A 26514-nucleotide genomic window follows, 5' to 3' on the forward strand; every position below is an offset into this window, starting at 1 on the left:
TCTCTACAGACAGAGGCCAGGTTGCTCCCAGCACCTGGCCTTGCTCACTGGGTTCTTCTGGAACGTCCGTCAGTGGCACCGAGCTTTGCTGTTTTCCCACCTTCCGGGAGGGTGGTGTGCAGGAGGGAGGAGTCAGGGTGAGTGAGGACCGTGACGGCGCCCTGGGCTGTGCTCCAGTGGGTGCTCCTGCGTGCTTCCTTCAACCTTGTCTCTATTTCAGAGCCCAGCCAGAGGGCTCAGCAGCCAGCAGTGGAACCCCCTCTTCAAAAGCATGTTTGCTCCTCCAAACATTGACCCAGGAACTGCCACAGGTAGACCCTGAGCTGGGCACTGGAAGTCCAAGAAGAAAGCAAAATATGAGACATGGTCCTGCCTTGAGGGGGGTGTGGAGGTCAGGGCAGTGTGCCGTATAGGAAGGGTCATGACAGAGCTCTGTGCGCTGCCACGGGACACTGAGCAGGGCACCCACACTGCCCGGCAGCAGAGGACTGGGTCTTCCTAGTAACACCCTAGCTGGGATGTGCCAGTTGGAACAGGCCAGGGGAGGGCAGCCCAGCTAGAGTGCAGACCTTCACTTTGGCCCAGAAATAAAAAGTGCTCTGTGGACTGCAAACCAACCCTGCTAAGCGTCTTAGCAGCTAGACCCAGTGTCTGGGAAAGGGGAAGTCGGGTCCAGTGGCTGGGCTCTATTTGCAGTTGAAGGGGCCAGTGGGCAAAGAAAAGGGCCTGCAGAGAGAATTCAAAGTCAAGACTGAAACCTAAGGTTCAGTTCTCAAGCCTCCTTCCCTTTAGTGAACAAGCAAGACAGTTAAGAACACAGACCCGGAATCAGACAGACAGGGCTCGTGTCCCAACTTCGCTGCAATTTAGCTTCTCTGCCTTTAACATGAGAATTATACAAGGGACTGTATACAGGGCTCTGGTGTGAAGGGACCACAGGAATAGCACCGTGACCTTGAGACTGATGGCAGCTGAGCCATAATTGCACCCAGACCCTCAGTGATCAGGGAGGGAGGAAGCAGTTAGCCCGCCCAAGGGAGAGCCTGGTAGAGCCCCCTCCCTGGGAGCAGCACGGCCCTTGGCTCAGTGTTGTAACCAGCCTGAGTCTCAGGTGGAAGGGGCCAGGGCATCGCCCTGCCCTGCCCTCCTCCATCCCCCCCATCTCCCCTGGGGTCCCTGCTGGCTGACCCCCCAGCAGATGTCAGAGAATTCAGCCCTCAGCAACCCTCCATACAGGCCAGCCTCCCGGGGACGGAGCGGAGTGGAGGGTGGCTCTGCAGGTCCAGGCAGGCTGTCAGAGATGCACCCCTCCTGGGGGAGTGAGGTTTAAGTGAGAGAATAGAGCAAAGCGCATGGTATGACTTTTGACCCCGAATAAGCGTTCGGCTGAGGCTATACTAGAGCCCAGCGTACAGCTGTGTACGTGTGCCAGAGGAGATGAGACGACAGACGGAGCAGCAGAGGGAAGGCGGGAGGGGTAAGCATGCTCCCTGAATGGCCCTCCGAGGCTGGAATGGACATGAGTGGGGAGCTGGTGGAGCCGGGTTGCTGGCACTGGGGGGACCATCTGTCGTGGGCAAGTTCAGATGTTACTCTGAACCACGGGCTTCTTAGCCGAGAACAATTGGGAATGGCTTTGTCGTCTTTGAGAACCTATCAATTTGTAGATTATTTAGCTGGTTTGATATGTAAAATGTGAACACAGAGATGAAAACAAAACCTGCAAATGGGCAGGCCCAGGACTGTGGAAGTCAGCATCCTGAATATGGAGATAGAAACATCTCAGAGTTGTCATTTCTGCTAACTGAACCTGCCACACAAACCACTCAAGAAATAGCCTTGCCTGGGAGCCCTGTGAAATTTCTAGGTCTAAGGAAGATTTTACAACCTCTCCTTGCCCTTCCATTCTGTTTCAATCCCTGTTTTAAAACCTTCTTTCCTAATTTTAAGTTAGTCCTCAAGCTCCATCCGTTTCCTTTCTTTCCATTCTCAGTGAAAGTGAAAGCCGCTCAGTTGTGTCCGACTCTTTGCGACCCCATGGACTATTTTATTTTAGTCCATGGAATTCTCTAGGCCAGAATACTGGAGTGGGTAACCTTTCCCTTCTCCAGGGGATCTTGCCAACCCAGGAATTGAACCCAGGTCTCCCACATTGCAGGCGGATTCTTTACCAGCTGAGCCACCAGAAAAGCCCAAGAATACTGGAGTAGGTAGCCTATCCCTTCTGCATGGGATTTTCCTGACCCAGGAATCGAACTGGGGTCTCCTGCATCGCACGTGGATTCTTTACCAACTGAGCTATCAGAGAAGCCCTCCATCCTCAGTACCGAAACACAAACAGTATTTTGTGTTTCCCCTCCCCAAAAGAGCTAAAACCAGAAGAAATCAGATTACTTTAAGAAGATTGCCACATGAAGAATAAATCTTTCTTGAAATTTTCTTAGAGATTTTTTTTTCCCTTGAAAGCCGAACTGTAAAATAAAACACACTCTGTTGTTAACAAACAGAAACCTCACGTATCTACAAGTTCGCTGTTTTCCAGGATGAACTAACATTTCGCTCTGTCTGCGTTTCCTAATATGCACATTTCATTTACCCTGAATCCTCGTTATGGGAAGCATTTCTGCGTCTGTCTCTCAGCCCCAGGCTTTCCTGGGAAGTGAAATATGGGCTTCGTGGTTTCAGAAGCACTGGCTCTCACTCATTTCGCCAAAAGCAGCAAATCTTTAAAAATGAAATTTTCCAGGCTCCTAGCCCCTAAACCAACCCTGTAGGGAGAGATGGTTTTGAATCTTATCGGCCCACAGAATGTCTCACAGCATTTAAAAGTGTCGTCAGCCCTTCCCCTATACAGCAGAGGCAGCGAGGCTGTGCAGAGTGCAGGAGCAGCTGAAAAAATGTCCTGAAAGTTGTGTTTTGGACCTTTCTTAAATTTCTTACGTGCCAACAGCCTCAATCCCTCAAAGGCCTGGAGCCTGTTGATGCCTGTTCCCTTGTTCTCATTAAACTGGTCTCTCGGCTGTAGCTGTACTTTGAACAACACTGGGCTGCGTGGGAAGATTCCGGGCTCGTCTGGGGGCAGGACTCTCTCACGGTGGCTGCTGCCACCCTGGGGGTTGTCTCAGGCCCGGAACCAAGTTCTGTGCCATCCAGCTTTGCCTGGCCTTCTGGAATCCAGCCTTGCCCTCTGCTCTGTCCATCACAGTCACAGCCTAAATCTCACCCCTTTCCGATGTCCAGTCCCAACCAGGGCCTGTCTGCCCCCGTCCCTCCCTCCCGCCCCCAGGCCTCAAGCATGCACCAGATCTTTCCCTCGGTCTCCCAGCCAGTCAAGGGCTTCAAGGTGGCTCTAGCAGTAAAGAACCCACCTGCCAATGCAGGAGATGCCAGAGACAAGGGTTCAATCCCTGGGTCAGGAAGATCTCCTGGAGGAGGCCAGTGGAAACTGACTCCAGTATTCTTGCCTGGAGAATCCCATGGACAGGGGAGCCTGGCGGGCTGTATTCCATGGGGTTGCAAAGAGTCTAACGTGACCGCAAAGAGTCTAACATGACTGAAGCAACTTAGAATGCACGCAAGCACAGCCAGCCAAACAAATTGGGGGAAAGCAGCACAGAGCCACAGCATCATAAAGCCAACAAGAATGTTAGGAATTTTCCAGTCTGGCCTCTTTGTGTTTAGATGAGGACATCTTGGTCCAGAAAAATGTATCACTGGCCTATTAGTGGTGAAGGTCACGTCAGAGCTGGTAGCAGACCTGGGTGGGAGAACCCACAGTTTCATGGCACAAGTTGCTATTGTGACTGTCAGTACCTCCAGAACTAGAAGTTTTCTCTACCAACATCCTAAATAATTTTTTTTTTTGACTGCCTGCCCCTCACAACTTGTGGGATCTCAGTTCCCTGAACAGGAATGGAACCCAGGCCTGCTGTAGTGAAAGCTCCAAGTCCTAACCACTGGACCTAGATTATCTTTGAAAATTCAATTTTAAGGGTTCATTGGGGAAAAGGTTATGGTATTATAACTTATGTCAGCTTCTGCTTATTACATGTTAATGGGAGAAATTGCAACCTTTCAGATACCCAGGTTGGATGTGGCAGGGTGAAACTGTGCATTTGGGGGCCACTTGGTTACTCAGGTTTGTAAAATTTCCCTATTTTGCTGTGATTAAATAAAGTGAACCTGGAAGGTTCTAAAATGTATTTGTTGTCATTTTAGTCCCTAAGTCACTTCTGGCTCTTTTGCAGTCCTATGGACTGTAGCCCGCCAGGCTCTTCTGTCCATGAGATTTCCAGGCAAGAATACTGGAGTGGGTTGGCATACCCTCCTCTAAGGGACGTTTCCAACCCAGGAATTGAACCTACATCTCCTTCATTGAAGGCAGATTCTTTACTGCTGAGTCACCAGGGAAGCTCTCTATAGAGTACACCGAACATACCTTCTGTTTGTTTCCTTAACCTGTTTTCTACTGGGGATGATATCATAGGGAGTAAGATCAGAAACGTTTAAGATGAGCTCAGTGTACATGTTCATCCTCTGTCACCACCTGGGTTAACCCTTTTTGCTGCCTGAGAAATCAGTTTTACTTCTGTGCCACGTGAACCCGCAGAAGGTTTGGATTCTTGGCTGAGATTGTGTCTGCAGCACACGCAGTGCAAGTTTCTGCACTCGAGCGAAGACAGCTCTTCCTCCAGGCTGGACGTCGAGCCACCACGTGGAGCTTGCCGGTTCAGATCCTCACGCCTTCTTGTCTTCCAGGCTCTGCGGCTACCCTCCTTTCTATGATGAAAATGACTCCAAGCTCTTTGAGCAGATCCTCAAGGCGGAATATGAGTTTGACTCCCCCTACTGGGATGACATCTCCGACTCTGGTAGGTCTCATGGCTCACGGACCCCTACACCCAGACCACCTGCATCTCCGACAGGCCCTGACGGCTCAGAATGGTGCTGAGCTAACACTTTGAATTGACTTGTGAGCAGGGAGAGGCTTGGGCCATGTGCCCCAGCCAGACTGGGGCGGGGACTCACTCCTGCCCTGCTCAGCCATACGCTGCTCTGGGTGCTCTGCAGTGAGATGGTGTTTGCTGTTGTTTACTCGCTCAGTCGTGTCCGACTGTTTGCGACCCCATGGACCGCAGCATGCCACGCTTCCCTGTCCTTCACCACCTTCCGGAGTTTACTCAAACTCCTAAACTCCAGGAGACAATGTTAGCTCATGTTTATTGAGCGTTTACTGTGTGCAAAGAACCGTAAGCTCCAGATGTGTGCTAGCTCACCCAGTCCTCAGGACAGGACAACCTGTCAGGTAGGGAGTCCTGTTAGCCCCATTTGACAGATAAGGAAACTGAGACCCCAGAAGGTGAAATAACCTGACTGAAGCCACACAGATAGTAAGTGACAGAGCTGGGGCTTGAACCCATACCTTCAAGCCAGAGCCTGCATCTCAGCTACTGTGCCACAGGAAACATTCCCAGGGAAGTTCACCATTTCCCGCTCAGGGAGAAAGATCAAACCCAAGGCCCACAAGAGCAGATCAAACGTCTCTAACTTCACCTTCCTTCCCAACAGATGAGGATGGTGACACTACGCCCCCCACTCTGACAGGTGGCATAAGGATCCAATGAAACAACGAACCACCTATCCAAATATCACACTGTGTTACTTGCATTGTTTCCTCCTAACTGGAAATGCCCTGCTTTCTTCCTCAGTCTCCTAAAACCTGGGATGGGGCTGTGGTTCTTCAGGAAAGAGCCGCATGGGGACCGGTTTACTTCTGAGCTGGGAAGGGCACAGCTGTCCCCCAGAAGTCCAGTCCTGCGGGCAGTGAGCTGCTGGGCCCGCGAGGTGACAGATTTCCCCCCGGGCACGTGTCATCCCCCAGTTCTGGGACCCAGCCCCTCCCCCACCCCCGTGTGATCAGCGTCCTGCCCTGGCCACACCCACTCCTGGGCCTCCAAGCAGTTCCTCCTCGCCACCAGGGCACACCTCCTCCTCATGATTTCCTGCTGCCTGTTTGTCATCATCCACGGGGGCTGCAGGGGGTGCTTCTGGCGGGCTGTGTGTCTGCAGCCGCAGGGCTGGCCCAAGCCCTGGGGAGCCTAGTGGGTGCTTGGGCAATTTTGTTGAATCAGTGATGTCTTAACATGGAGAAGGCGTCAACAAAACAGCTCCCTGAGGCAGCGGTGAGCTGAGTGAGAGGCGCCTGGTGACAGGGATTGTTCATCTTTTCCCTGGGCCACGGGTGCCACTAGCTGCCTGCCAGCGGGAAGGGACCCAGAGCCAGGAAGGCGGGTCCCAGGCCAGGCTCAGCACCTCCTCGTTCACTGCCTCACCACTCAGAACCTCAGATCTCAGCTTCTCTTTTCCCCAAACACGGGTACCGCCTGCCTTTTGTCCCAGGTCCCTAGTGGCTGTGGAAGGCTGGTCTCCTGTTTGTCATGGTGCCCTGGATACTCCCAAAGACCCACTGGCATCTTACTGTCGCATCTCAGGCACACACTGATTTCTCTCCTTGCGCCTTCTCTTCGAACAGCAAAAGACTTCATTCGGAACCTGATGGAGAAAGATCCGAATAAAAGATACACCTGCGAGCAGGCAGCTCGGCACCCATGGTAAGAACAGCACCCACTCGAGGGGCCAGTCGGCTGGGTCTCCACTGTGAAAACCACGGGTGAGGCTTGGCGTCCCGTCGGGCCAGCCGCTTTCTTCCTTTCCGCACCCAACCTTGGAAGACTCGGTCTCTGAAGGCACTAATGACAGATGTACAAGAAATAGCTGTAGCTTTTTCACCTTATGTGAGATATTTTAGGCTCGTTTTTATTGAAGGTAATCCCCCAAGGAGGCTTTAAGAGCGGAGTTTTATTTCTTGAGCTTATTACTCAGCCAGTAAGTGGATTGAGGTTATATGTTCTTTTTCTTTTAAGATGCTTTTCAAGTTAGTGTTTCGATGCCTCCAGTGGGATGAATTGATAGTTTACGACATCCTGGACTACATTTCCTGTGGTTCCCTGAAAGTGAAGTTGCTCAGTTGTGTCCGACTCTCTGCAACCCCATGGACTGTAGCCTACCAGGCTTCTCCGTCCATGGGATTCTCCAGGCAAGAATACTGGAGTGGTTTACCATTTCCTTCTCCAGGGGATCTTCCTAACCCAGGGATCGAACCCGGGTCTCCCACATTGGAGGCAGACGCTTTAACCTCTGAGCCACCAGGGAAGCCTGAAGCCACCTTGTTTCTGTGCCACTTACTAGGGTTGAACCTGGTGACTTTGGGTTTATACTTCTCTGAGCCTTAATTTTCTCATCTTTCAAGTGAGGATGATGGTACCTAGTTTTGGGGGTCAATGTAAGCAGTGTCTGAGATCACGTGCACACACAGAGGGTTTAGCACATCTGGCACATAGCAAATGCATCATTAAGCTCTTCTTATTAAAGCATCATGAGCCTCCTTCTTTAGACAAACACCAGGAATAGTAAAACAGCCAGTACAATATGCAGACTGTTGGTGTTGGCAGAGGGGCAAGGCAGGGCTGAGAATCAAGCAGGACTTCACAGAGATGCCCGCTTTGTGCTATGAAAGAGCTGTCATCAGGCCACCTAGGGTGGGGCAGGGATTCCAGGCTGCATGAGCCTCCTGGGCTGGGCCTGGGGGCTTACACTGTACACCCATCCATGAAGCTGCAGCATTTAGTGAGAGTGGACGGGGAGAACTGAGAGACGAGCTTGGAAAGGAGAGACCCAGCAGGTTCTGGGGTGAGCTCCAGCTGGGCCCAGTGGACCCCAGTCCTGGACTCGGGCTGTGCTATGTGAGCCAGCTCTTTAAACTTTGGACCTCACCTGTGGCTCTGAGATGGGAAATAACAGTGGAATGTATCCTAGAGGGATTTTTAAGGGAGAAAATGAGATAATTCATGTGAAGAAGAGTACCTAATAATCTCCAGTCTATTGGAATTCTTTTGCTTTGGGGCAGTGGGGACCCCAGACAGGTTTTAAGCTGAGTGATCAAATTTGCATTTTCAAAACCTCAGCCTGGCAGCAGGACTGGGGACTAGGCATGGGAGGGGCCAGGAGGGGCAGAGCAGTCATGTGGAGAGGGCTGGCCCCAGGAGGGTGGAGGTGGTCTGCCTAGTGTCCTGGGAATGCAGGGAGAGGGTGAAGACAGGCCAGGGGTGGGGAGGCTACGGGTCCTGCTCTGACCTGTGGAAACAGTGAGGTTATTCCAGATTGTCCAGTTCAAGGGGCTGGGAGGATGCTGTGCTGGGGGAACAGGTGGGCTGGAGTGAAAGAGAACAAGGGTGCTGTGTCATCTTGATGCCGGTCTATTCTGGTGGGTGCTTTGCAGAATGAGTCTGGAGCTCAGGAAAGAGATCAAGTCTGAGATGACTTCAGGGTCGTCAGCCTGGGTCACATTGAGATGTGTTGGCATGTGAGCTGCACAAATAAATGCCTCCTTACTTCAGAGGTGGGGATTTTCCCCCATGTTTTGTAATTCTTACTACGCATTTCAGAATTCCCAGAAAGTCAAGTGTCAGGAAATGGCAAAGACAGATGGTTTGACTCAAGCATTCTAGAAACACCCCGCTTGCCTGCATTTACAATATACCTGTTTCTCATATGTAAAGCTGCCAAGGCAACTTGAAAACACGGATTCAACTGAGAGCTTGCAGGATGTGAGACGTGGCATTACCAGCATCCCCATTCTGGAAACCATGGTCCCAGTTCATGGATGACACCCGGAGAGCATCATCTCTTACTCTGCACTTGCTCATCCAACTGAGCCAAGGCCGGTTGGCTTGGCTAGGGCAGGGCCTCCCCTTAGCCCAAAACAGACCCCTCCAGGCAGGACAGGGCTCCTTTCCAAGCTGTCCTTGCAGAGGGCAGTCAGCCCATCTCAGCATATGTTCCCCAGCCCCACACAGGAGGCCTTGCCTTCCTCTAAGTGATGGACAGTCAGGAGCCAACTGAGTGCTGGCTGATGGCTAAAGAGCAGGATGGGAATCCAGTCCCAGTGACAGGGAAGCACCTTGATGAGGTTTGTTTACTTCATTTGGATTGTTTTGAGCCTCTGCCTCCAGTTTCAGTGACAAGCAAACCACAGTGATGATCCTGGGGGTCAGCAGGTGACTCCAGGTGACCCCAGGTGACACTCAGCCAGTCCCCAGGGCAACAGGAGTTTGCCCTCCTGAGGGGACGTTGTGTTGGCCCAGCCAGCGGGTATCTGAAGCTCTCCTCAGTGTTCATGGAGACCCCTCCCTTCCCCGGGGCTTCAAGCAGCTGAGCTGCAGTAACTGCAGGAACTGGGAAGGATCCCAGGGGTCTGGGAGACACACTAGGCATCACCAAGCCTGTCTTGAGCAAGTGGTTAGAAAAACGCACAATCAGAGCTATGTAGGTACTAATAGAACAGACTGTCGTGTCTGACTGCTTCGCAACCCCGTGGACTATAGCCTGCCAGGCTCCTCTGTCCATGGGATATCTCAGGCAAGAATAATGGAAAGTGAAAGTGAAGTTGCTCTGTCGTGTCTGACTCTTTGCGACCCCATGGAGAGTGTAACCTACCAGGCTCCTCTGTCCATGGGATTTTCCAGGCAAGAATACTGGAGTGGGTTGCCATTTCCTTCTCCAGGATATCTTTCTGACCCAGGGACTGAACCCGGGTCTCTCGCATTGTAGGCAGACGCTTTACCATCTGAGCCACCAGGGAAGTCCCAAGAATACTGGAGCGGGTTGCATTTCCTTCTCCAGGGGATCTTTCCGACCCAGGGATTGAACCTGTGTCTCCTGCACTGGCAGGTGGATTCTTTATCATTGAACCACCTGGGAAGCCCAGAATAGACTGTATACAAAGTATCACAGCACCAGAAGGTGAGGAGAGGAGTTTGATGACCTGTGTGTGGTGAGAAAGAGCCAGGCAGGCCTGACAGAGCATGACTGATGTAAACGCCATCTCCAGTTAGTCTAGAGGCGAGAGCTGGGAAGCAAGAGAGAGTCGGGGACCCGGGTGAAATAGAGGTGCCTGTAGCTTCACATGTGTGCACAGAAGCATCAGGAAATTCTTCTGTATCTGAGGTGTTGTTCAGTTCCTAGGACAGTCGAGGTGACATCCCAGCTCCCTTCTAGTTCTAAGATGCTGTGCCTCTGGTTTTGCCGGTGAACAATGCTAAAGCTGGGAGCGCTGAGCATCCCACGTTAGCCTTGGGAGCTTCCTGGCTGCTGGGAGTGATGCCTGTTTGAGCAAGGTGGTCATGAGCTGTCATGAGCCAAGGTGGCTGGCTTCACCTCCAAGCCGGGTGTTTAACAGGGGCCTCTGGGCCACTGTCTGTCCTGCTGGGTCCTTCGCCAGTGGCAGCACGCCTGGGCACTTTGGGAAGTGAGCACAGGACTTTGCCAGAACAACCGAAGGTTTGCATTTTCTTCCGCTCTCATCTGGGCTCACCCACAGGGAAGGGCGTCTCTCTGACACCGCCCCCCCCCTCACCCCCACCCCAGCCTGTTTGGTTTGGAGGGAACTCTGCCTTGCAGCAGTGCTTAGTCCGAGGAGTTCTGTCTTTCCAGCCACATCTGCCCCCAGGTTTCCAAGAAAGAGTTGGCCACCGACAGGTGGAATTGGTGTTCTTTTCTGAGGATGTAGCTGTTACAAGAGGCGCAGGAGGAAGCGCATGAGGAAGCGCATGAGCCCTCCAGGAGAAGAGGCTTCATGACATGTCTGCTTCCTCGGGTTTGTTCATTCAGATATTTCTCTTCACTGATGTGTGTCTGGGGAAAGGGGGCTATTGACAGTTGTTGGAAATGGAAACCTAGGGCCTCCCTGGTGGCTCAAATGGTAAGAAAAATCCACCTGCAATGCAGGAGACCTGAGTTCGATCCCTGGGTTGGGAAGATCTCCTGGAGAAGGGAATGGTAACCCACTCTAGTATTCTTGCCTGGAGAATCCCATGGACAGAGCAGCCTGGCAGGCCACAGTCCTTGGGGACTATACTTCACTTAAAAAAAAAAAAAAAAGTGAAAAGGAAATGGAAACCTCGCTGGCTGAGGTTCATTTCTGAGCGTCGTCTGAGTTGTGTATTTTCGGCCCTGCTGGGAAAACCAGAGGAGTCTACTGAGGGGGCCTTGCGCTGAGCTGGGATATGAGACTGTATTCTAAACTTAGACCCAGCCTGAGACAGACTTCCCTTCCAGAGTGCACCAGCCATGTTTTCAGTTCTAGTGGGAGAGGCTGGTGGTGGGAATGTGTATTTCATACAGCAGCGGTTTCTTCATTTCATGTCCTGAAGTGAATGGACACAGCAGTCTGTGTCCAGGCTGGCCTGTATCCCGGGCTATATGAGTCTGAGACCCGGCCAACTCCCTCACCCACAGGTCACCTTCCAGCCAGAAAGGATGGTCAGTGTCCCCGGCATCTGTCTACCCCTTAACTTTTCCGAAATCCAAGAAATTATTTCTGAAGCATCAGAAGTCAGCTTAAAATTGAATAGTTTGGTGCTGAGAGAAAGGGAAGATGGGTGGATTCAAGCCCAGAAAAGAATAAACAAAACAGTTTCCTGTGAGATTGCCAGAGAATGGGGGTGGGGATCGAATGTCGAGTGAGGGTGGTGTGGAGGTGGAGAAGGATGTGAGGGAGAGGGATGGGCTGGAGAGACCCCCGGGCCATCAGTGAGACTGGAGTCTGCAGGCCCAGAGAAAAGAGGGAGGCGCAAGAACAGATTGGGGTCAGGGGAGGAGGGAATTAGGGAAGAAAGGGAGGAGAGGGATGGCAAAACAGAGGGAGGAAGTGATAGGATGAGCGGGACTCCGAGGGTAGGAGGCAAAGACCAAGCCTGCCTTTCTTCCCTGTAATAGAAAGCCAAGGTCAAGCAGGAATGACATCAAGATTGCCCAGTGATGTCAGGGACCCAGTGGGATCTAGGGGGCTGTGGTCCTTGCAGTTCTGAGGACTTCTCAAGGAAATGCAGGAGAAGGTGTGCCAATCAGGGCTGAGCTGAGACTGGGGTCCTGTCACTGAGGACAGAGCAGATAAGGGGCCCCGAGGGTGGGAGCAAGAGTGGAACATGGCAGAACTTAGCTTAGCCGGGATAGAGTCAGAATGGAGCGGTAGGCCCGGGACGGCGAGTGGTCCGTGGACCAGAGGCTCTGGTGATGCCAGGGAGAGGGGCCGGTGGGAGGAAGCTGGGAGGTCAGACCAGGTGGCGGACCTGCTTGCAGCCTCAGGGGTGAGGCCTAGCAGGTAGAAAGCTGGGGGAAAGGGAGGGGAGCTGAGCCCAGGCTGTGTGGTCCATGTGGACTCTGAAGCTGCAGGGATGGCGGTGACAAGGGGAGACGGGGAAGCCAGGCAGAGCGGTCTACCATGACGGTGCTGCCCGAGCCTGGAGGGGTGCGGAGAGGAGGTGGGTCGGGGCTCGGAGTGCGGTGGTGGTGGACTGTGAACATTGCAACCAGAGCCGTGGGGGTACAAGCCACCCCCTTGGCAAACCTGCAAAGGGGACAGGACATGGCTTCGCCAAGAAAGCATGGGACCCCGTGTCAGAGCCCACACCCCCCCGCCACCCCGCCGCCTACAAAACCCTTCTGAAGAAGCATCTTTGCCTTGGTTTCAGGATCGCTGGTGACACAGCCCTCAGCAAAAACATCCACGAGTCGGTCAGCGCCCAGATCCGAAAGAACTTCGCCAAAAGCAAGTGGAGAGTAAGTGCTCATTTCCTGCATTCCCGGTGAACTTGACCACTCAGACCTGCCCTATGGCTGGAGGGCTGCTTCTTTCTAAAGGTTGTTCTCACCCAGGAGGTCTGATGAAAATTCCCAGAACCTCACCCAAATAATGGTGCTGATTTTAAGTAGTAAAGATTAAGACTCGAAGAGAGCATCGAGGTGTGAGAAGGATAAAGTATATGATTTAATATCTTCCTTCTGAGATCCAGAAACAGCAATATTGCCAGTGCTTCCTCATTTGCAGTTTCCTAAGAAATCCCTGTTGTCTTTCTTCACTTTGCTGGAACTTTAAGGAATTGACTCTTATTAAAAAGTAATATAAAAATGGAAAGGAGAAACAGGAAATCTCAATTGAACTTATCACTACATTCCAGTAAAAATGTGATGGACTTAAACCATTAGCCTGTGTCCTCATAAGCATGGGTAATTAAGAGCTGGCTATTTTTCCATGAGAGCCAACAAGTGGACACTATGCAGATAATAATTCCATTGAATTACTTTATTCACAGGAAATGCTGTTATTTAGGGCAAAAACACCAATAATCAGAAATGAAAACTCTTAAAAATACGATGTTAAGGTACTGCATTATTACAACATGCTTTTCATTCTAGAAGTCACTTCTAAATTATGGAGAGAATTGGTTTACATTTATTCTATAGTTTACGTTATTATGTCAGAAGAAAAATATTCTCTTCATCTCCAAAATGTATTTTGATGAGGGGAGAGAGGGTCAAAGGATGAATGTACTTTTGGAGGAAGCGGCAATGTAAGTTTCCTTTCTAGAGGATCGTGAGAACGCTTTCAGAAGTTAAACTGCTGCGGGTTACAAGAGAAATGATAGGAGACAGCCTGAGGCTTTCCTAATTAGCTGAAATATTTTGTCTGCTTTTCCTCTTTCTGAAATTCCAGCAAGCGTTTAATGCCACGGCCGTCGTGAGACATATGAGAAAACTGCATCTTGGCAGCAGCCTGGACAGTTCAAATGCAAGTGTTTCGAGCAGCCTCAGTCTGGCCAGCCAAAAAGATTGTGCGTATGTAGCAAAAACAGAACCTTCCAACTGGTGTTTGAGACAGATCTGGTAGGGAGAAAAGGGGACTCTGAGTACCTGCTGTGTCAGGCTTCCCTGCTAATTCAGATGGTAAAAAGTCTGCCTGCAATGCAGGAGACCCTGGTTCGATCCCTGGGCCGGGAAGATCCCCTGGAGAAAGAAATGGCTACCCACTCCAGTATTCTTGCCTGGAGAATTCCATGGACAGACCATGGGGTGGACCTGGCTAAGCGACTAACACTTTCACTTTACCGTGTGTCAGGCAGTTAATACTCGATTCATTAGCACTCCCGACAACTCCAGGACACTGTTTTTCAAAATAGTTTAAAATTTTAATTATTTAATATCTGTGTAACCCTAAGTCCTAGTATTTCCACGTCGAGATGAGAAATCAGTGGCTCAAGTCCCACCCAGCCATGTGTGAACGGAAGCCAGCACTTCCTGATACATCTCCTTATGATCTGACTTGCTCCTCGTTGGGCGTCACCCTTAGGGACCAATGAGAGACTCATGACAGCCTGGGTCTCACTGACTTTTAAACTGCATTATTGGATGATCATTTGGCCTAATTTATTTGAAGTGTGTTGGCTTTGCAATCAGAGTAATGATATTAGGTTGGCCAAAAAGTTGGTTCAGGTTTTTCCATGATATGTTACAGAACACCTCAACCAGAGTTTTGGCCAGCCCACACTAATGTTTCATTCTCCACGTTTGTGTGGAGCAATACATGGCCGAGGACACACGCACACCCTCCTTGTTTTCCTTTCCTCTCCCAATCCCCGCTCTACACGTTCACCTTAATCTCTAGGCTTTTCCATGGGCTCATCTGCACCTCTTGTTGTTGTTAAGTCACTAAGTCATGTTCAAATCTTTGGTGACCCCATAGACTGTAGTCTGCCAGGTTCTTCTGTCCATGGGATTTCCCAGGCAGAAATACTGGTGTGGGTTGCCATTTCCTTCTCCAGGGGATCTTCCTGACTCAGGTGTGTCCTGAACGGGCAGGCGGATTCTTTCCCTCTGAGCCACCAGGGAAGCTCTCATCTGCACTGCAGAATTTCCTTCATTGAAACCCTTCAGCTTGGTCTCACCCTTGGCATGACACTTCCTTCCTCAAAAAACGATTCCCTTCATCTTTAAATAATCCTCGCATCTCATTTCTGAATGTCCAGCCTTTAAGTTCTCCCAGGAAACCTCCACTGAGCATTTCCTGACACAGTTGCACACTGCTTTAGGCCCAGTTTACGTTTCAGCACAAATCCTTTCTACCTTCCAGTCAAAGGAAACCCTACAATCTATTGTCTATTTGAAGATTCAGGCAGTGGCTCTGACAGCAAAGCCATCGTCGTCACTTACTTTACGGCATCCATGTGTTTGCGCTCATGAGTTCGTGGTGGCAAGGGTGGGTGGTACACTGCCACACCTAAGATCATCCCACACAGGACATTTCTGATGCCAGCATCTCCCTGGGGAACGGTGGAGGTGCAGCATGTCAGGAATTGTTCTAGACTGGGGGACTGCGATGCACGCAGGACTAGGTCAGTGTGCCCTGGATCACAGATGCTTCTTAGCCAAAAGTCCAGAGCACACACCAAGCTGGGGTCATTCTTTATTCGCTCTTAAAATCCCTGCTTTCCCAGCACTGTTATAAGAAATAAACAGTTCTTATGAGGACTTCCCGGGCTTCCCAGGCAGTGCTTGTGGCAAAGAACCCACCTGCCAATGCAAGAGACATAAAAGATGCGGGTTCATTCCCTGGGTCAGGAAGATCCTCTGGAGGAGGGCATGGCAACCCACTCCAGTATTCTTGCCCAGAGAATCCCATGGACAGAGGAGCCTAGCGGGCTATAGTCCATAGGTCTCAAAGAGTCAGGCATGACTGAAGCAGCTTAGCACGCACGCACGCACACACACACGCACACACATGTGTTTAATACCTAGCCTGATGCCTAGTATGTAGTAAATGCTCAGTAAATGGAAGCCATCCTGTTATGGTAGCTAAACCATGATGTATCCAAATACAACACGGTTATCATTGCTATGTGGAAGCAAGGAGGGAAGATGAGTCCCTAAGAAGACTTGGGATCTTTGCAGATGTTTTCCTGTGGGTAGATAAAAGTTTAGAATCAAGGACCTCAAAGTTTGTCCCCCCACCCCAACAAACCCTTGCAGTGGGAAGAGGGAGTGAGTACATTCTTCTAAAGCTTTGAACTTCCTGTGTCCGCTGACCCCCTGCAGGTCTGACACCCTCCACGCTCTGTAGTTTCATGTCCTCTTCGTCCGGGGTCTCAGGAGTGGGAGCGGATCGGAGACCGAGGCCCACCACTGTGACGACAGTGCACTCTGGAAGCAAGTGACTGGCCCCGGAGGTGGGGCCCGGGGGGCCAGGCCAGGGAAGGGGGCCCCCGGGGGTCACCAGCGCCACCAGCCACTCCAGAGTGATCCCACCTTGCATGGTGCGCCTCCCTGCACAGGACTGGAAGACAGCAGTTTTTTTATGGCCATATTTTATACTGCAATTCTGAAGTGTTCATTTCTCACAAACTGTACTGACTCAAGGGAGCTGACTTAATAGGATCTGGTGCTGTACATATGAATCTCGCAAAGCTCTAACAGGACGGACTTTCTCAGTTCCTCTCCCCAAGCCCTGTCGTTCCCGCTCTTCTCAGTAGAGGTAACCGTCTATGTTGTATTTTTTCATTCATGACAAAAAAAAGGTTTCAACTGGATTATTTAAGTATTGGTAAATATTGTGCATTAGGGTTTGTTTTTCTTTTTTTTTTTTCCTTTTAAGAAATGTGTCCTTTCAAGCTATACTTCTTATTTCCATGACCTGTATCTTTTGCTTGTCGGGAGTAGAATTTTATGTTAACCTTTAAGAGATTTTCTTTTTCCTTCAAAGGGAATTTAAAAGTATTTTTTAAAATTCTAATAGAGGATTGCTCGAGAATCTGTCTCCAAGGTGAAGAGTGCACTTTACTTCAATTCCTTCTCCTTGTCTCCCTTTCTTCCTTGGAGGGGCAGTTCTCTGAGAAGATAACTCACCTTTGCTGCAGGCCTGTTTCCTCCCTGGGAGTTGGGGAGCCCCTGGGAGGGCACCTGCAGAAAACCTTGCCTGGCAGCTCCTCTAGCGAAGCCCTCTCCAAATCGAGACCCTGGGGCTTCTGGCCATCGGCGGTCAGAAGCGAAGAAGCCTGCTCCCCCAAGGTGAAAGGCTAGACTTGTGATGAAGGAGATGACCCCTCTCCCCCAGCAAAAATTTCAGAGCCTCCCGCACAGAAAGAGCACGATGCCATTTTATTTGGAGCAAATTTCTCACACAGCTCTCCTTTCTCATGAGGAGGGTGGCATGTGAAAGCCCAGCTATGCAGTTTTAAAATTGATCTCTCTGTTTTTTAAAAATGCATTTCTAATCTTACAACTGCAAACAGCCTCCAGCTCACACCAGTTGTTTCTGCAAGTGTTTACACTGTTCTTAGAGGGTGAGGATCCAGAGAAGGGAAGAGAGGGCAATGACCTTGGAAAAGACCCCATTGATGTGAGGTGGTGAGGAGAGGTGACCTGCCCGGCCAGTGGGACGCTGAACACTGCAGTGAGAACCAGAGACCACCCTAGCCAGGCCCAGCTGGCATGCAAAGCCATCCCTCTGACGAAGGGAATCCCCAAACCAAAGATCTGAGAGGGTGGGGTCCCCAGTGGTCCCAGGTTTTCCAGGACTGAAGGATTTCCCAGAATATAGGACTTTCAAACCAGCAGTGTCCCAGGAAAACTGGGCCAAGTTGTTCACCCATGTGGTGGACGGGTGTGCAGGATAGAGCGAGCACAGTGTGAAACCCAGGACAAAGCGCTTCTCCACGAGCGTTCCAAGATGCTGTCATGAAGAAGCGAGTGGGTGGTGCCAGATGCAGAAGCCCTCCCTCAGCCCTCGTGCCCACACGACGCCCCGAGTCTGCATCCGCACAGTCGGCCTCGAGCCGCAGTGGGCCCCTGCACGTCTTCTTGGTGGTCCCATGACTCCCCTTGTCCTCGTGCTCTTCTCCCACAGAGAGTCACACTCAGTGCATCCCGTTGGTCAGGCTTTGTCACTTCTACACCTTTGCCTGGGTGTAGGCCAAATGTTCAGTGATGGCCCCCTCAGCGCGTGCGCACGCACACACACACACACACACAGTGTTATGAGGCTCAACAGCTGCATTCTGCCTCCTTCAGGATAGCAGTGCAGCTGTGTGTAAGAGCAGCTGGAAAGACAGGCATCTGGTCCACCCCATGTCCCCTGCATCACAGACACTCAGCCCCTTGACAGGAATCCCACTTGACATCTGCCATACGTGTATCCAGAGTGGAAATCAAGCTGCTACTCTTCAAAATTTGTAAAAAGTCTGGAAATGTCTATAAAATGACATAAGACCCAGTTAAGAAGCAAGTATTGCCTCATTTGGAGGACAGTAGCATGAATATTATTAACAGAATCAGAAAACTGAGGCATGTCTCCCAGAACTTTAGTAGAATGTTGCTTACTAACACATGTAGTGGAAGATCCAGGTTCCTACAGTATAAGAGGAGAAGTTCTTAGATGTTATGGAGGAAGGGTGATACTTTGCCTGAATCTGATACTTAGAACGTGTGCCCAAATAGTTACCAGCTCCTTGAACTGTGCACTACACATCATTTGCAGTTGGAAAGCAGTATCTGAAGCCAGATTTATTGGTGGTGAATTATTTTCTGAAGCTGAAGTGTGGGATGCATGTTCTATGCAATGAAGTTTGAAAATATGTCCTACCTGAAAAGTGCAGAAGAGCTGAAAGACAGGCAGGTTGCAGGTGTCTCTTTGTGATTTGGGGTCAGCTCTTGGCCATGGTTGGCGACATCAGGTCTCAGTATCAAACTGCAAGAAGATAGTGACTGTTTCAGCCCAAAAGTAGACTCTGTTGAACTTGACATCAGGTGAATCTCTGCTGTCTGGATGCCTCCGGTTTTTTCCCCATTGTTTTAGGAAGAGGAGAAAATAAGCCCCACATGGAAAAGCTTCTCTGCTCAGAGAGCCTTAGTGGTTAAAAAATGGAGGTTCTCTTTCAACCGTGTTATTTACACTTGATTACAACACAGGAAGAGAACTCGGAATATGCCTTTTGGTACACCTGCCAAGTGGAGTGGCAGAGTCCTAGGACCCTCACTGATGTCAGATTATACCAACAGAAGCTGAGCTTTTCATAGGGGCACCCGGCTTGCCCATCCCCTCAAGGCCAGTGCGTGTAGGTAGGCTAAGGATGCACCGTGGACTTCATCACAGGCTTCCTTCCAACACCCCCCACCCCCACCAATTTGGTCTCTTCACCTCCTCAGAGCAAGTGGGTTATTCTTATTTGAAAGAGTGTCTTTGAATGGTCTTGCCCTCAGCTGCCTGCCTGTCTCTCCTTCACTTCCCTGATTTTCATCTCATCCATGAGGCCATCAGGGAGGCTAGCGTTTGTCTGAAACAGAGCGTACACCCAAGTGTGCCCTGACAGACTTTTGAGCAAGTCCCAGCCCTTCAGCTGGCTCTGAGCGTAGCGTCCAGGGAACTGGGCAGTCGGACTTAGAGCTGACCAGACAAGTGTCTGGCACTCAGGGAGCGTGAGCTGGTGAAAGGCCTGTGACACACGTCCCCCCGCTCAGTCTACCTGCAGCTCCAATCTCATCCTGTTCACTTGTCCCCCGTGGTGTCCAGAAGATCTGGGCGGATTATGAATGGAAGAGGAAGACCCCCCTCCTTTAGAATGAAGGCCCAAAACACTAGGGACAAAGGGACAGAAGGCAAGTGGTCCCTTCTTGCAGAGAAAGGGGTTGACCCTTTCTTTGCAGGAGTGACAGCTTGATGCATGCCCTGCGGTTTGATGTGTTGTGAGAAAAGACTGTATCCCAGTGGAGATAACTAAGTATTTTAAGGCTTTGGCCACCATGGCCCCCTCACCCACCCAGGGCCTGGGTTGTGTTGATTCTTCACCTTGGAGAAGGTGTGAGGGTGGGAGAAGGAGGGTTATGGCCTCTGTGTTTCGCCTGCAACACTTTCGACTTGCCAACTTTCTGTGGTCTCTGCAAGCTCCCTTCTGGGCTTCCTCTGGTTGTGAAAATGGACAGCAAGGCCCAGTAGAGGGCAGCTCCTCCCATTTCCATAAGCAGAAATAAGATGTGCTCTTTCCCAGGGTCTCACTGTCACTTCTGGCAAATGGAATGAAGGTCCTCTGAATCAACTGATGCACGAAACCTTTGCATGTTCTTCTGAAACAATACTGCTTCCCGTTCTGTCCACTTACACTCTGCAGAGTTGGCCTTTTCCTTAAACACATTCCAGACCAAACACTGTTCAGTTTGTTTTTTTAAAAAAATGTATATACCAGTTTGTAACCCACCACTTTTTGCGAGGGACAGGGGGCTGGTCCTAGGTTGGGGCTGCAAGCTGGCCAGAGAGTGTTCCAGTTGGTTTTCAGAATTGAAAAAGTTGAGATAGGAAGGGTGAATTGGGCAGATTTCTAAAAGGGGAGCTTAATTCACAGAGATGCCAAGAAAACCAGCCTGCCAATGAGATTGCTTGACACTTCTACATTGGCCAGAAGGCAGGGAGGAGAAAGAGGAAGGCAGGAGGCCCAAGCCCCCTTCAGCCCTGACCTTCAGTGTGGTCCCAGTGCATCGATCCCATGTACAGTCTGCAGCCCAGCACAAGGCACAGGAGCCCAGCCCCACTGTGAAGTCAGCCCTGCATGCTGGCCGCGACCTGGCCCACCTCCTGCTCTGGGCCAAATGGAACCGGCGGGAGCATCAGTCTCTCCCACCTTCCCTGCCACTTGTAGCAGGAGCAGCCGCGCTTGTGGCTCCGGGGCCTCTGCTTCTGCAAACCCAAAGGCTGTTCATTTGGCAGCCAACCCTGCAGCATGTGGCTGCCAGGTCTGGTTTCGTGGACAAAGTGTGGAATGGCTTCTTGGTGTCTGTATCTCTCTCTACACCAAAGGGACTGACTACTGCATTTCCCCCTTTGTACTAATGCTGCTTCTGCATTCGCCATATCCATTTTTAACCTTTTGGTCTCCAGGGAACTTCTCATATGATGATTGTGTCTTCTGATGATTTACCAACTTCTTTTACTTCGAGGTGATTTTATTTTCTTATGGACAGGAAAAAAGAAAACGAAAGGAGTGTTGAGGCTTTCGTCACAGAGATAAGATATCACCAGGAACTCAAAAGCCCCAAACACTGGATAAATTACTTCTCAAAGAAAAACCTTAATCTGGACAGACTGAGGTTCCTGGGCCCTCGTGGTAACCTTGCACTTGAGGGAGGAGGTGCTGGGGCAGCGCTGGCAGCCAGGCTCTTGACATGTTCTAAAAACAAAAACAATGTGATAATGACAAAAATGCTACAACCTTGCAGCAACATCTTTGTTTTGCAAGACAGGCAGCATGTTTCAGAGAACATTTATCTTAGCCCCATGTTAAGGTTGAAAGATATTAATACAAAAGGTACATTCTGTCCAGAATAAAATTTGGAACAATTTCTAAATTGGCTCTGGTCACTGCAATAATGCCATAGTCCTTCTTGCAGCTCTCCCAACAGTGAGCATGTTTTCCAAAAGCTTATGACATTGAACCCAGGAATGTCCCTGTGTCTATTATTACTAGGCTTGTAATTGGTTCAATTTTTCCATAAAAACATGCTTGTCCAAAAGAAGGGAAACTGTGCATTTATTCCATGCATGTAATAAACTCTGCAAGAAGTTTACTCCACATAGGTTTGTGGCACTGCAAAATTGTTAACGGGCCTGTGTAGCAAATGATTCTCTGCCTTGACAATCATGTACACATATCAAGATTTCTATCATAATGATGATGAGATTGATGACTTCTTGTTTTCCTCCAATAAAGACAATTAATCACCTTCAGATGTGTGTCGTTTGTTTCCTCCATAAGCAGCCAGACTGGAGTGTTTCAACAGCTCTCTCTTTCCTCCGTTAAGTTTGGATTTGAAGGAGGGAGTTGAATTGAGCCCCTGGAAATTCATAAGGTCCCCTAAATACTTTATGGGGCTCCCCTGATGGCTCAGGAGAAGGCAATGGCAACCCACTCCAGTACTCACACCTGGAAAATCCCATGGATGGGGGAGCCTGGTGGGCTGCAGTCCATGGGGTCGCAAAGAGTCAGACATGACTGAGCGACTTCACTTTCACTTTTCACTTTTATGCATTGGTGACGGAAATGGCAACCCACTCCAGTGTTCTTGCCTGGAGAATCCCAGGGATGGGGGAGCCTGGTGGGCTGCCGTCTATGGGGTCGCACAGAGTTGGACACGACTGAAGTGACTTTAGCAGCTGACGCCTGAAATGCAAGAGAAACAAGAGGTGCGGATTCAGTCCCTCGGTAGGGAAGATCCCCTGGAGAAGGGCATGACAACCCACTCCAGTATTCTTGCCTGGAGAATCCCATGGACAGAGGAGCCCAGCAGGCTATGGTTCATGGAGTCACAAAGAGTTGGATGTGAATGAAACAACACAACACAAATACTTTATGTCACCACCCCAGGAATCCCGTGCAGGAATCGTGCCAAGGATGGGGGCAGGGCAGGCACACGCAAATCCTTTATATCACCACCCCAGGAATCCCATGCAGGAATTGTGCCAAGGATGGGGGCAGGGCAGGCACAGCTTGGTTTTGAGGCTTCTGGTGGGCTCTCAGCCTCCCCCTTTGCCTTGCTGCTGTAGAAGGTGGCTGGAGGTGGACCCAGAAGCCCCCAGAAACCCAGATCACACTAACTAGATACTCGAGTTGTTTGCAGGAAAAGCCAACACTAATTTTCAGGAAAACCTCTCTGAGTCTTGCATGCCTGCCCACACATGCCCACACCTGTCCATTTCCTGGGCACAGCCTGGGAATTCTCAATGCCCAGAGGAAGATTCTTTTCTGACCACGTAACCAAAAGTGGGATCTGGCTGCTCACCGCTCAAAAGCCAATAAAGAGTCAAGGTTGGTGGAAAGGAAAGTTTGCTTTATTCTGGATGCCAACAACCAGGGAGGGGGCGGGCAGACCCCTCACCAAAGGCTAACTCCCCCCACCACCATTTACAATCAGTGGGCAAGAGCTTTTATAGATAGAGAGAGGGCCTTACATGCAGAAACGGCACAGTGAGCTCTGGATAGTCTTCTTGAAATTGGTCATCAGTGGTCTGATCAGTGTCACCCTGATTGTTGTAAGTACAGTTAACCTTCAGTTCCAGGGTAGTTTGTCTCCATTTCTTGGGGCCAGTTCTTGGAACTGTGGCAACGTATGTCATGGCTACAGTTCACAGCCATCCTGTAAACTTCTCCGCTGGTAGTATCTATAAGACATCTCACAAGATATAGTTCAGAATATTATCTGCAGCCCTTGAGGAGGAACTAAAGGTTCTTGACTTTGCTTAACGACTGAACGATCATTATTTGGTCTTGTTTGACCGTTGTCCTTGATTTCTACATTTTCTCACTTCTCTAATTAAACGATCTTTGGCTAACATTTTTCTACAGGCAAAATGAAGGCAAAGGACATGAGGGTGAGGACCACAGGGTCCTGCTCTGTTTCAATCAGAAAAGTGAATATTGTTTGATTGTTTGTTTTTCCTGGTTGGAACACCTACAGCCCACAGCTCGTCAGATATACGGTGGGAATTGGATGTGATCCAATCCAAATAATAAGTTGTGTCAAGGGGGAAAACGGGAATTGGACGTGGTTGTAGAAATATAGAATAAACACCCACACAAGTGAAAAAAGCAGGAACCTTAGTAGAAATAAGTGAGCCCCAAATAAATATAGTATCCATCATCTGATACCTGATGTCTAGTCCTTTCTTAGCTGATGTGGCTTCTCTCAACGCAGACCCTGGTTAGGAGCTATATCATAACGGTTCATTCAGCGGGTGCATAGGTGACATAGTTAATGCAGGCTTTATGGAACGAAGGAACTCTAGTAACCTAACCAGTTTTGAAAACTATCTGTAAGGATTCATTAAAGAGAAGGCTCACCAACTGTGACTGAAAATTTAGCCAAAGCAAGTGCACGGAAGTATAAAACTGATCCTAATAGGAAGCTAATCTTTATTAGAGCCTTAGAGTTAAAATGTTTAAGGGCAAACTGAATTCACTGAGTTCCAGCAGCAATGACCAGCAAGCACCTCTATCCTTCAGACATTCACCAAACCCCCTTGGGGCTCAAAAAATGTTCAATATGCATTGAAACTCACCTCAAATTTCCTTCTATTTTTCAGGAAAACTTTGCTCTTCACATTCTCTTGGGATTGTCTATCATTGGCCAGAATACATACAGGGAACCAGTGGTACAAGAATTAAAAGCCTTCCTGCATAGATGCAGAACTGACCATCCAGACAAGAACCATCAGTTCAGTTCATTTCAGTCGCTCAGTCGTGTCCGACTCTTTGCGACCCCATGAATCACAGCACGCCAGGCCTCCCTGTCCATCACCAACTCCCGGAGTTCACTCAGACTCGCGTCCATCAAGTCAGTGATGCCATCCAGCCATCTCATCCTCGGTCATCCCCTTCTTCTCCTGCCCCCAATCCCTCCCAGCATCAAAGTCTTTTCCAATGAGTCAACTCTTCACATGAGGTGGCCAAAGTACCATACTTTGTTATTATTATCAGCAGCAATAACTGCTACTACTAACCACGCCGTAGACTGTCTGTTCTAGATACTGGGCTAACTGAATTCCATTCAGTATCTCATTTAACCATCAGCTCAACAAGAAAGGTGCCCTTCTTCCCCAAATGGGTTCAGAAAGATTAAATGATTTACCTGCAGGCAGCAGAGTTTCAAACTCAACTGGACTGACATCAAAGGCCTTCCCAGTGTATTTCCTCTCATAATTCCCTGCAAGTCACTGAATTCCAAACTGCCCAATCTGGACTTCATTTGTTTAGTAACTGGGGGCCACTAGTAATTATTGAGTTGACACCATAGAATCAGTTAATGTCTGGAACGGCACCATTCCTAAGGTCTGTCACGCCACATCTCCAAGAGAAACTTCTCTTAGCATCTCAGCCTAGTCTTACACAAGTTCAGTAAATGAGGAACAACAGCAGAGGGAACACAGGCCTAACTGTGTTACTAGCCCATGTGTTTTCTGCTGTTCCATTGTTTCATGTCTCAGGGGCAGTGTCACAGAAGCTGGATTTGATCTAGAATCAGAGCTGCAGACGATAATCAGAACACTGCTGGGTTGTTTGGTTTGTGTTTTAAGTTAGTCTCTTCTCTTACTCTGATTGATACCACTGGGAAATTCTCTTCGTATACACGGAGTTTCATCCCTGACATGCAGACCTCCCTGTTGTCTGCTATTTTCCCCAGATCGCCTTCAAAAACGCTGATTTATTTTCAAGACAGTGTCTCAGATCTCTGGTTCTCTTCCATCCTCCCCTGGGAGGAACTGTGTTTAGCATGAGTTCATCTTCCTAATGTGTTTCCACCAGCAAGCACGGACTCTGTCCAGAAAGACTTAATGGGCCAGGAAAATGCAATTCGTGGTCAACTTATGAACCCTTTTCCTCTTGCCTTCATCTCAGGCTGCTTCTTCCCCCAGTCTATAAAAAAACATTGTTTTAGCTTCAACATTACATTTGTCTTGGGGGTATCAGGATTCATTTCTGTGGGCTTTGCTGATTCAGGCTGTCTATATCGGCTCATGGAGAAAAACTCACACAGGATGCTGAGCCGCCAGCCAACCTGGCTGTAGTCACGGAGAAGAGCATCCTGACCGATCCCTCTCGTTAGGGCCAGCTGTTCCCAGCATGGAAGTGGAACATGGCTAACTTTTGTACCCACCTGTCCCAGAGTGCTTGTCACAGGGCACCCCTATGGGAGGAGAGAAAGCTTATTCATAGTAAGTCTTTTAAACAAATTGTCTCAGGTCTGGACAGTAGTCCCAATAGTGATGGACTCTCAGGGGCACCAAAAGTGGTGAGGGGACTTGGCATCACTCTGGTACAGACTGCCCTAAAGGGGAGCCCCACCCCCTCAGCTGTGCTGCTTGACAAACGGTCCCCAGTGTGCACTGCCTCAAAGCTGCATCCCAAAGCTTCCCACACCTTACCTCCCCCGCCCCCCGGCGATCTTGCTGAGACACAGATTCTGAGTCAGCAGGTCTGGGGGGTGTGGGCTGAGCTCCCAGGTGGTATTGCTGCCGCTGGTGGTCCTCATGCCTGCCTGCACGTTCGAATCACCCTGAGATCATTTCAGAAATACTAGTGCCTGGGTCAACGGCACCAGGATCGCTGGTGAAAAAGTGCCCTCATGGGCTTCATTCCTAGCCACACCATGTGGGCCTCATCTAGGGCTGCTGACAAAGTGAGTGATGCTGAAGGGGGAGACAGGCAGACAGGCAGCAGTGAGAGAACACAGAAGTAGCAGCGTGGAAACAACAGTCTTTTTATTACCTGATCTTGGTACCTCAGTGCTTCTGCCATATTCTATTCATTAGAAGTGAGGGTTACCCAAGGGCGTGACCACCAGGATGTGGGGCCCACTGGGGGCCTTCTGCACAGCTGGCTCCCACACCTTTGTCCCTCTGTTGCCTCACTCATGGCCCCTCACCCACGCTTGCTGACCAGAGAGAGAAGTGAGGCTGGACTGTGATCTGTGGCCGGAATCCACGTGCTTAGGGAGAGGCAGTGGAAACAGGGCCCTGGGATGCTGCGAAGAGCCCAGACGTTCTCAGAACGACATTCATCCAATTAATGTCTTTAAAATCTTGTA

At 49.9% G+C, this 26514-nt stretch overlaps 1 protein-coding gene across 1 annotated transcript in view; it reads left to right on the forward strand.

Annotated features, from left to right (window-relative positions):
* The window catches only part of CAMK1D (calcium/calmodulin dependent protein kinase ID), a 387393-nt gene extending 371287 nt beyond the window's left edge, over positions 1-16106 (forward strand). Inside the window, exons 7-11 of the mRNA XM_052651024.1 lie at positions 4759-4871; positions 6533-6611; positions 12591-12678; positions 13613-13730; positions 15988-16106. Coding sequence (XP_052506984.1) covers positions 4759-4871; positions 6533-6611; positions 12591-12678; positions 13613-13730; positions 15988-16106 — 517 coding nt within the window. The remainder of the gene's footprint in view (positions 1-4758; positions 4872-6532; positions 6612-12590; positions 12679-13612; positions 13731-15987) is intronic.
* The last annotated feature ends 10408 nt before the right edge of the window (positions 16107-26514 follow it).

This window comes from Budorcas taxicolor, chromosome 13 (genome assembly GCF_023091745.1).
Source record: "Budorcas taxicolor isolate Tak-1 chromosome 13, Takin1.1, whole genome shotgun sequence".
Taxonomy (NCBI): Eukaryota; Metazoa; Chordata; class Mammalia; order Artiodactyla; family Bovidae; genus Budorcas; species Budorcas taxicolor.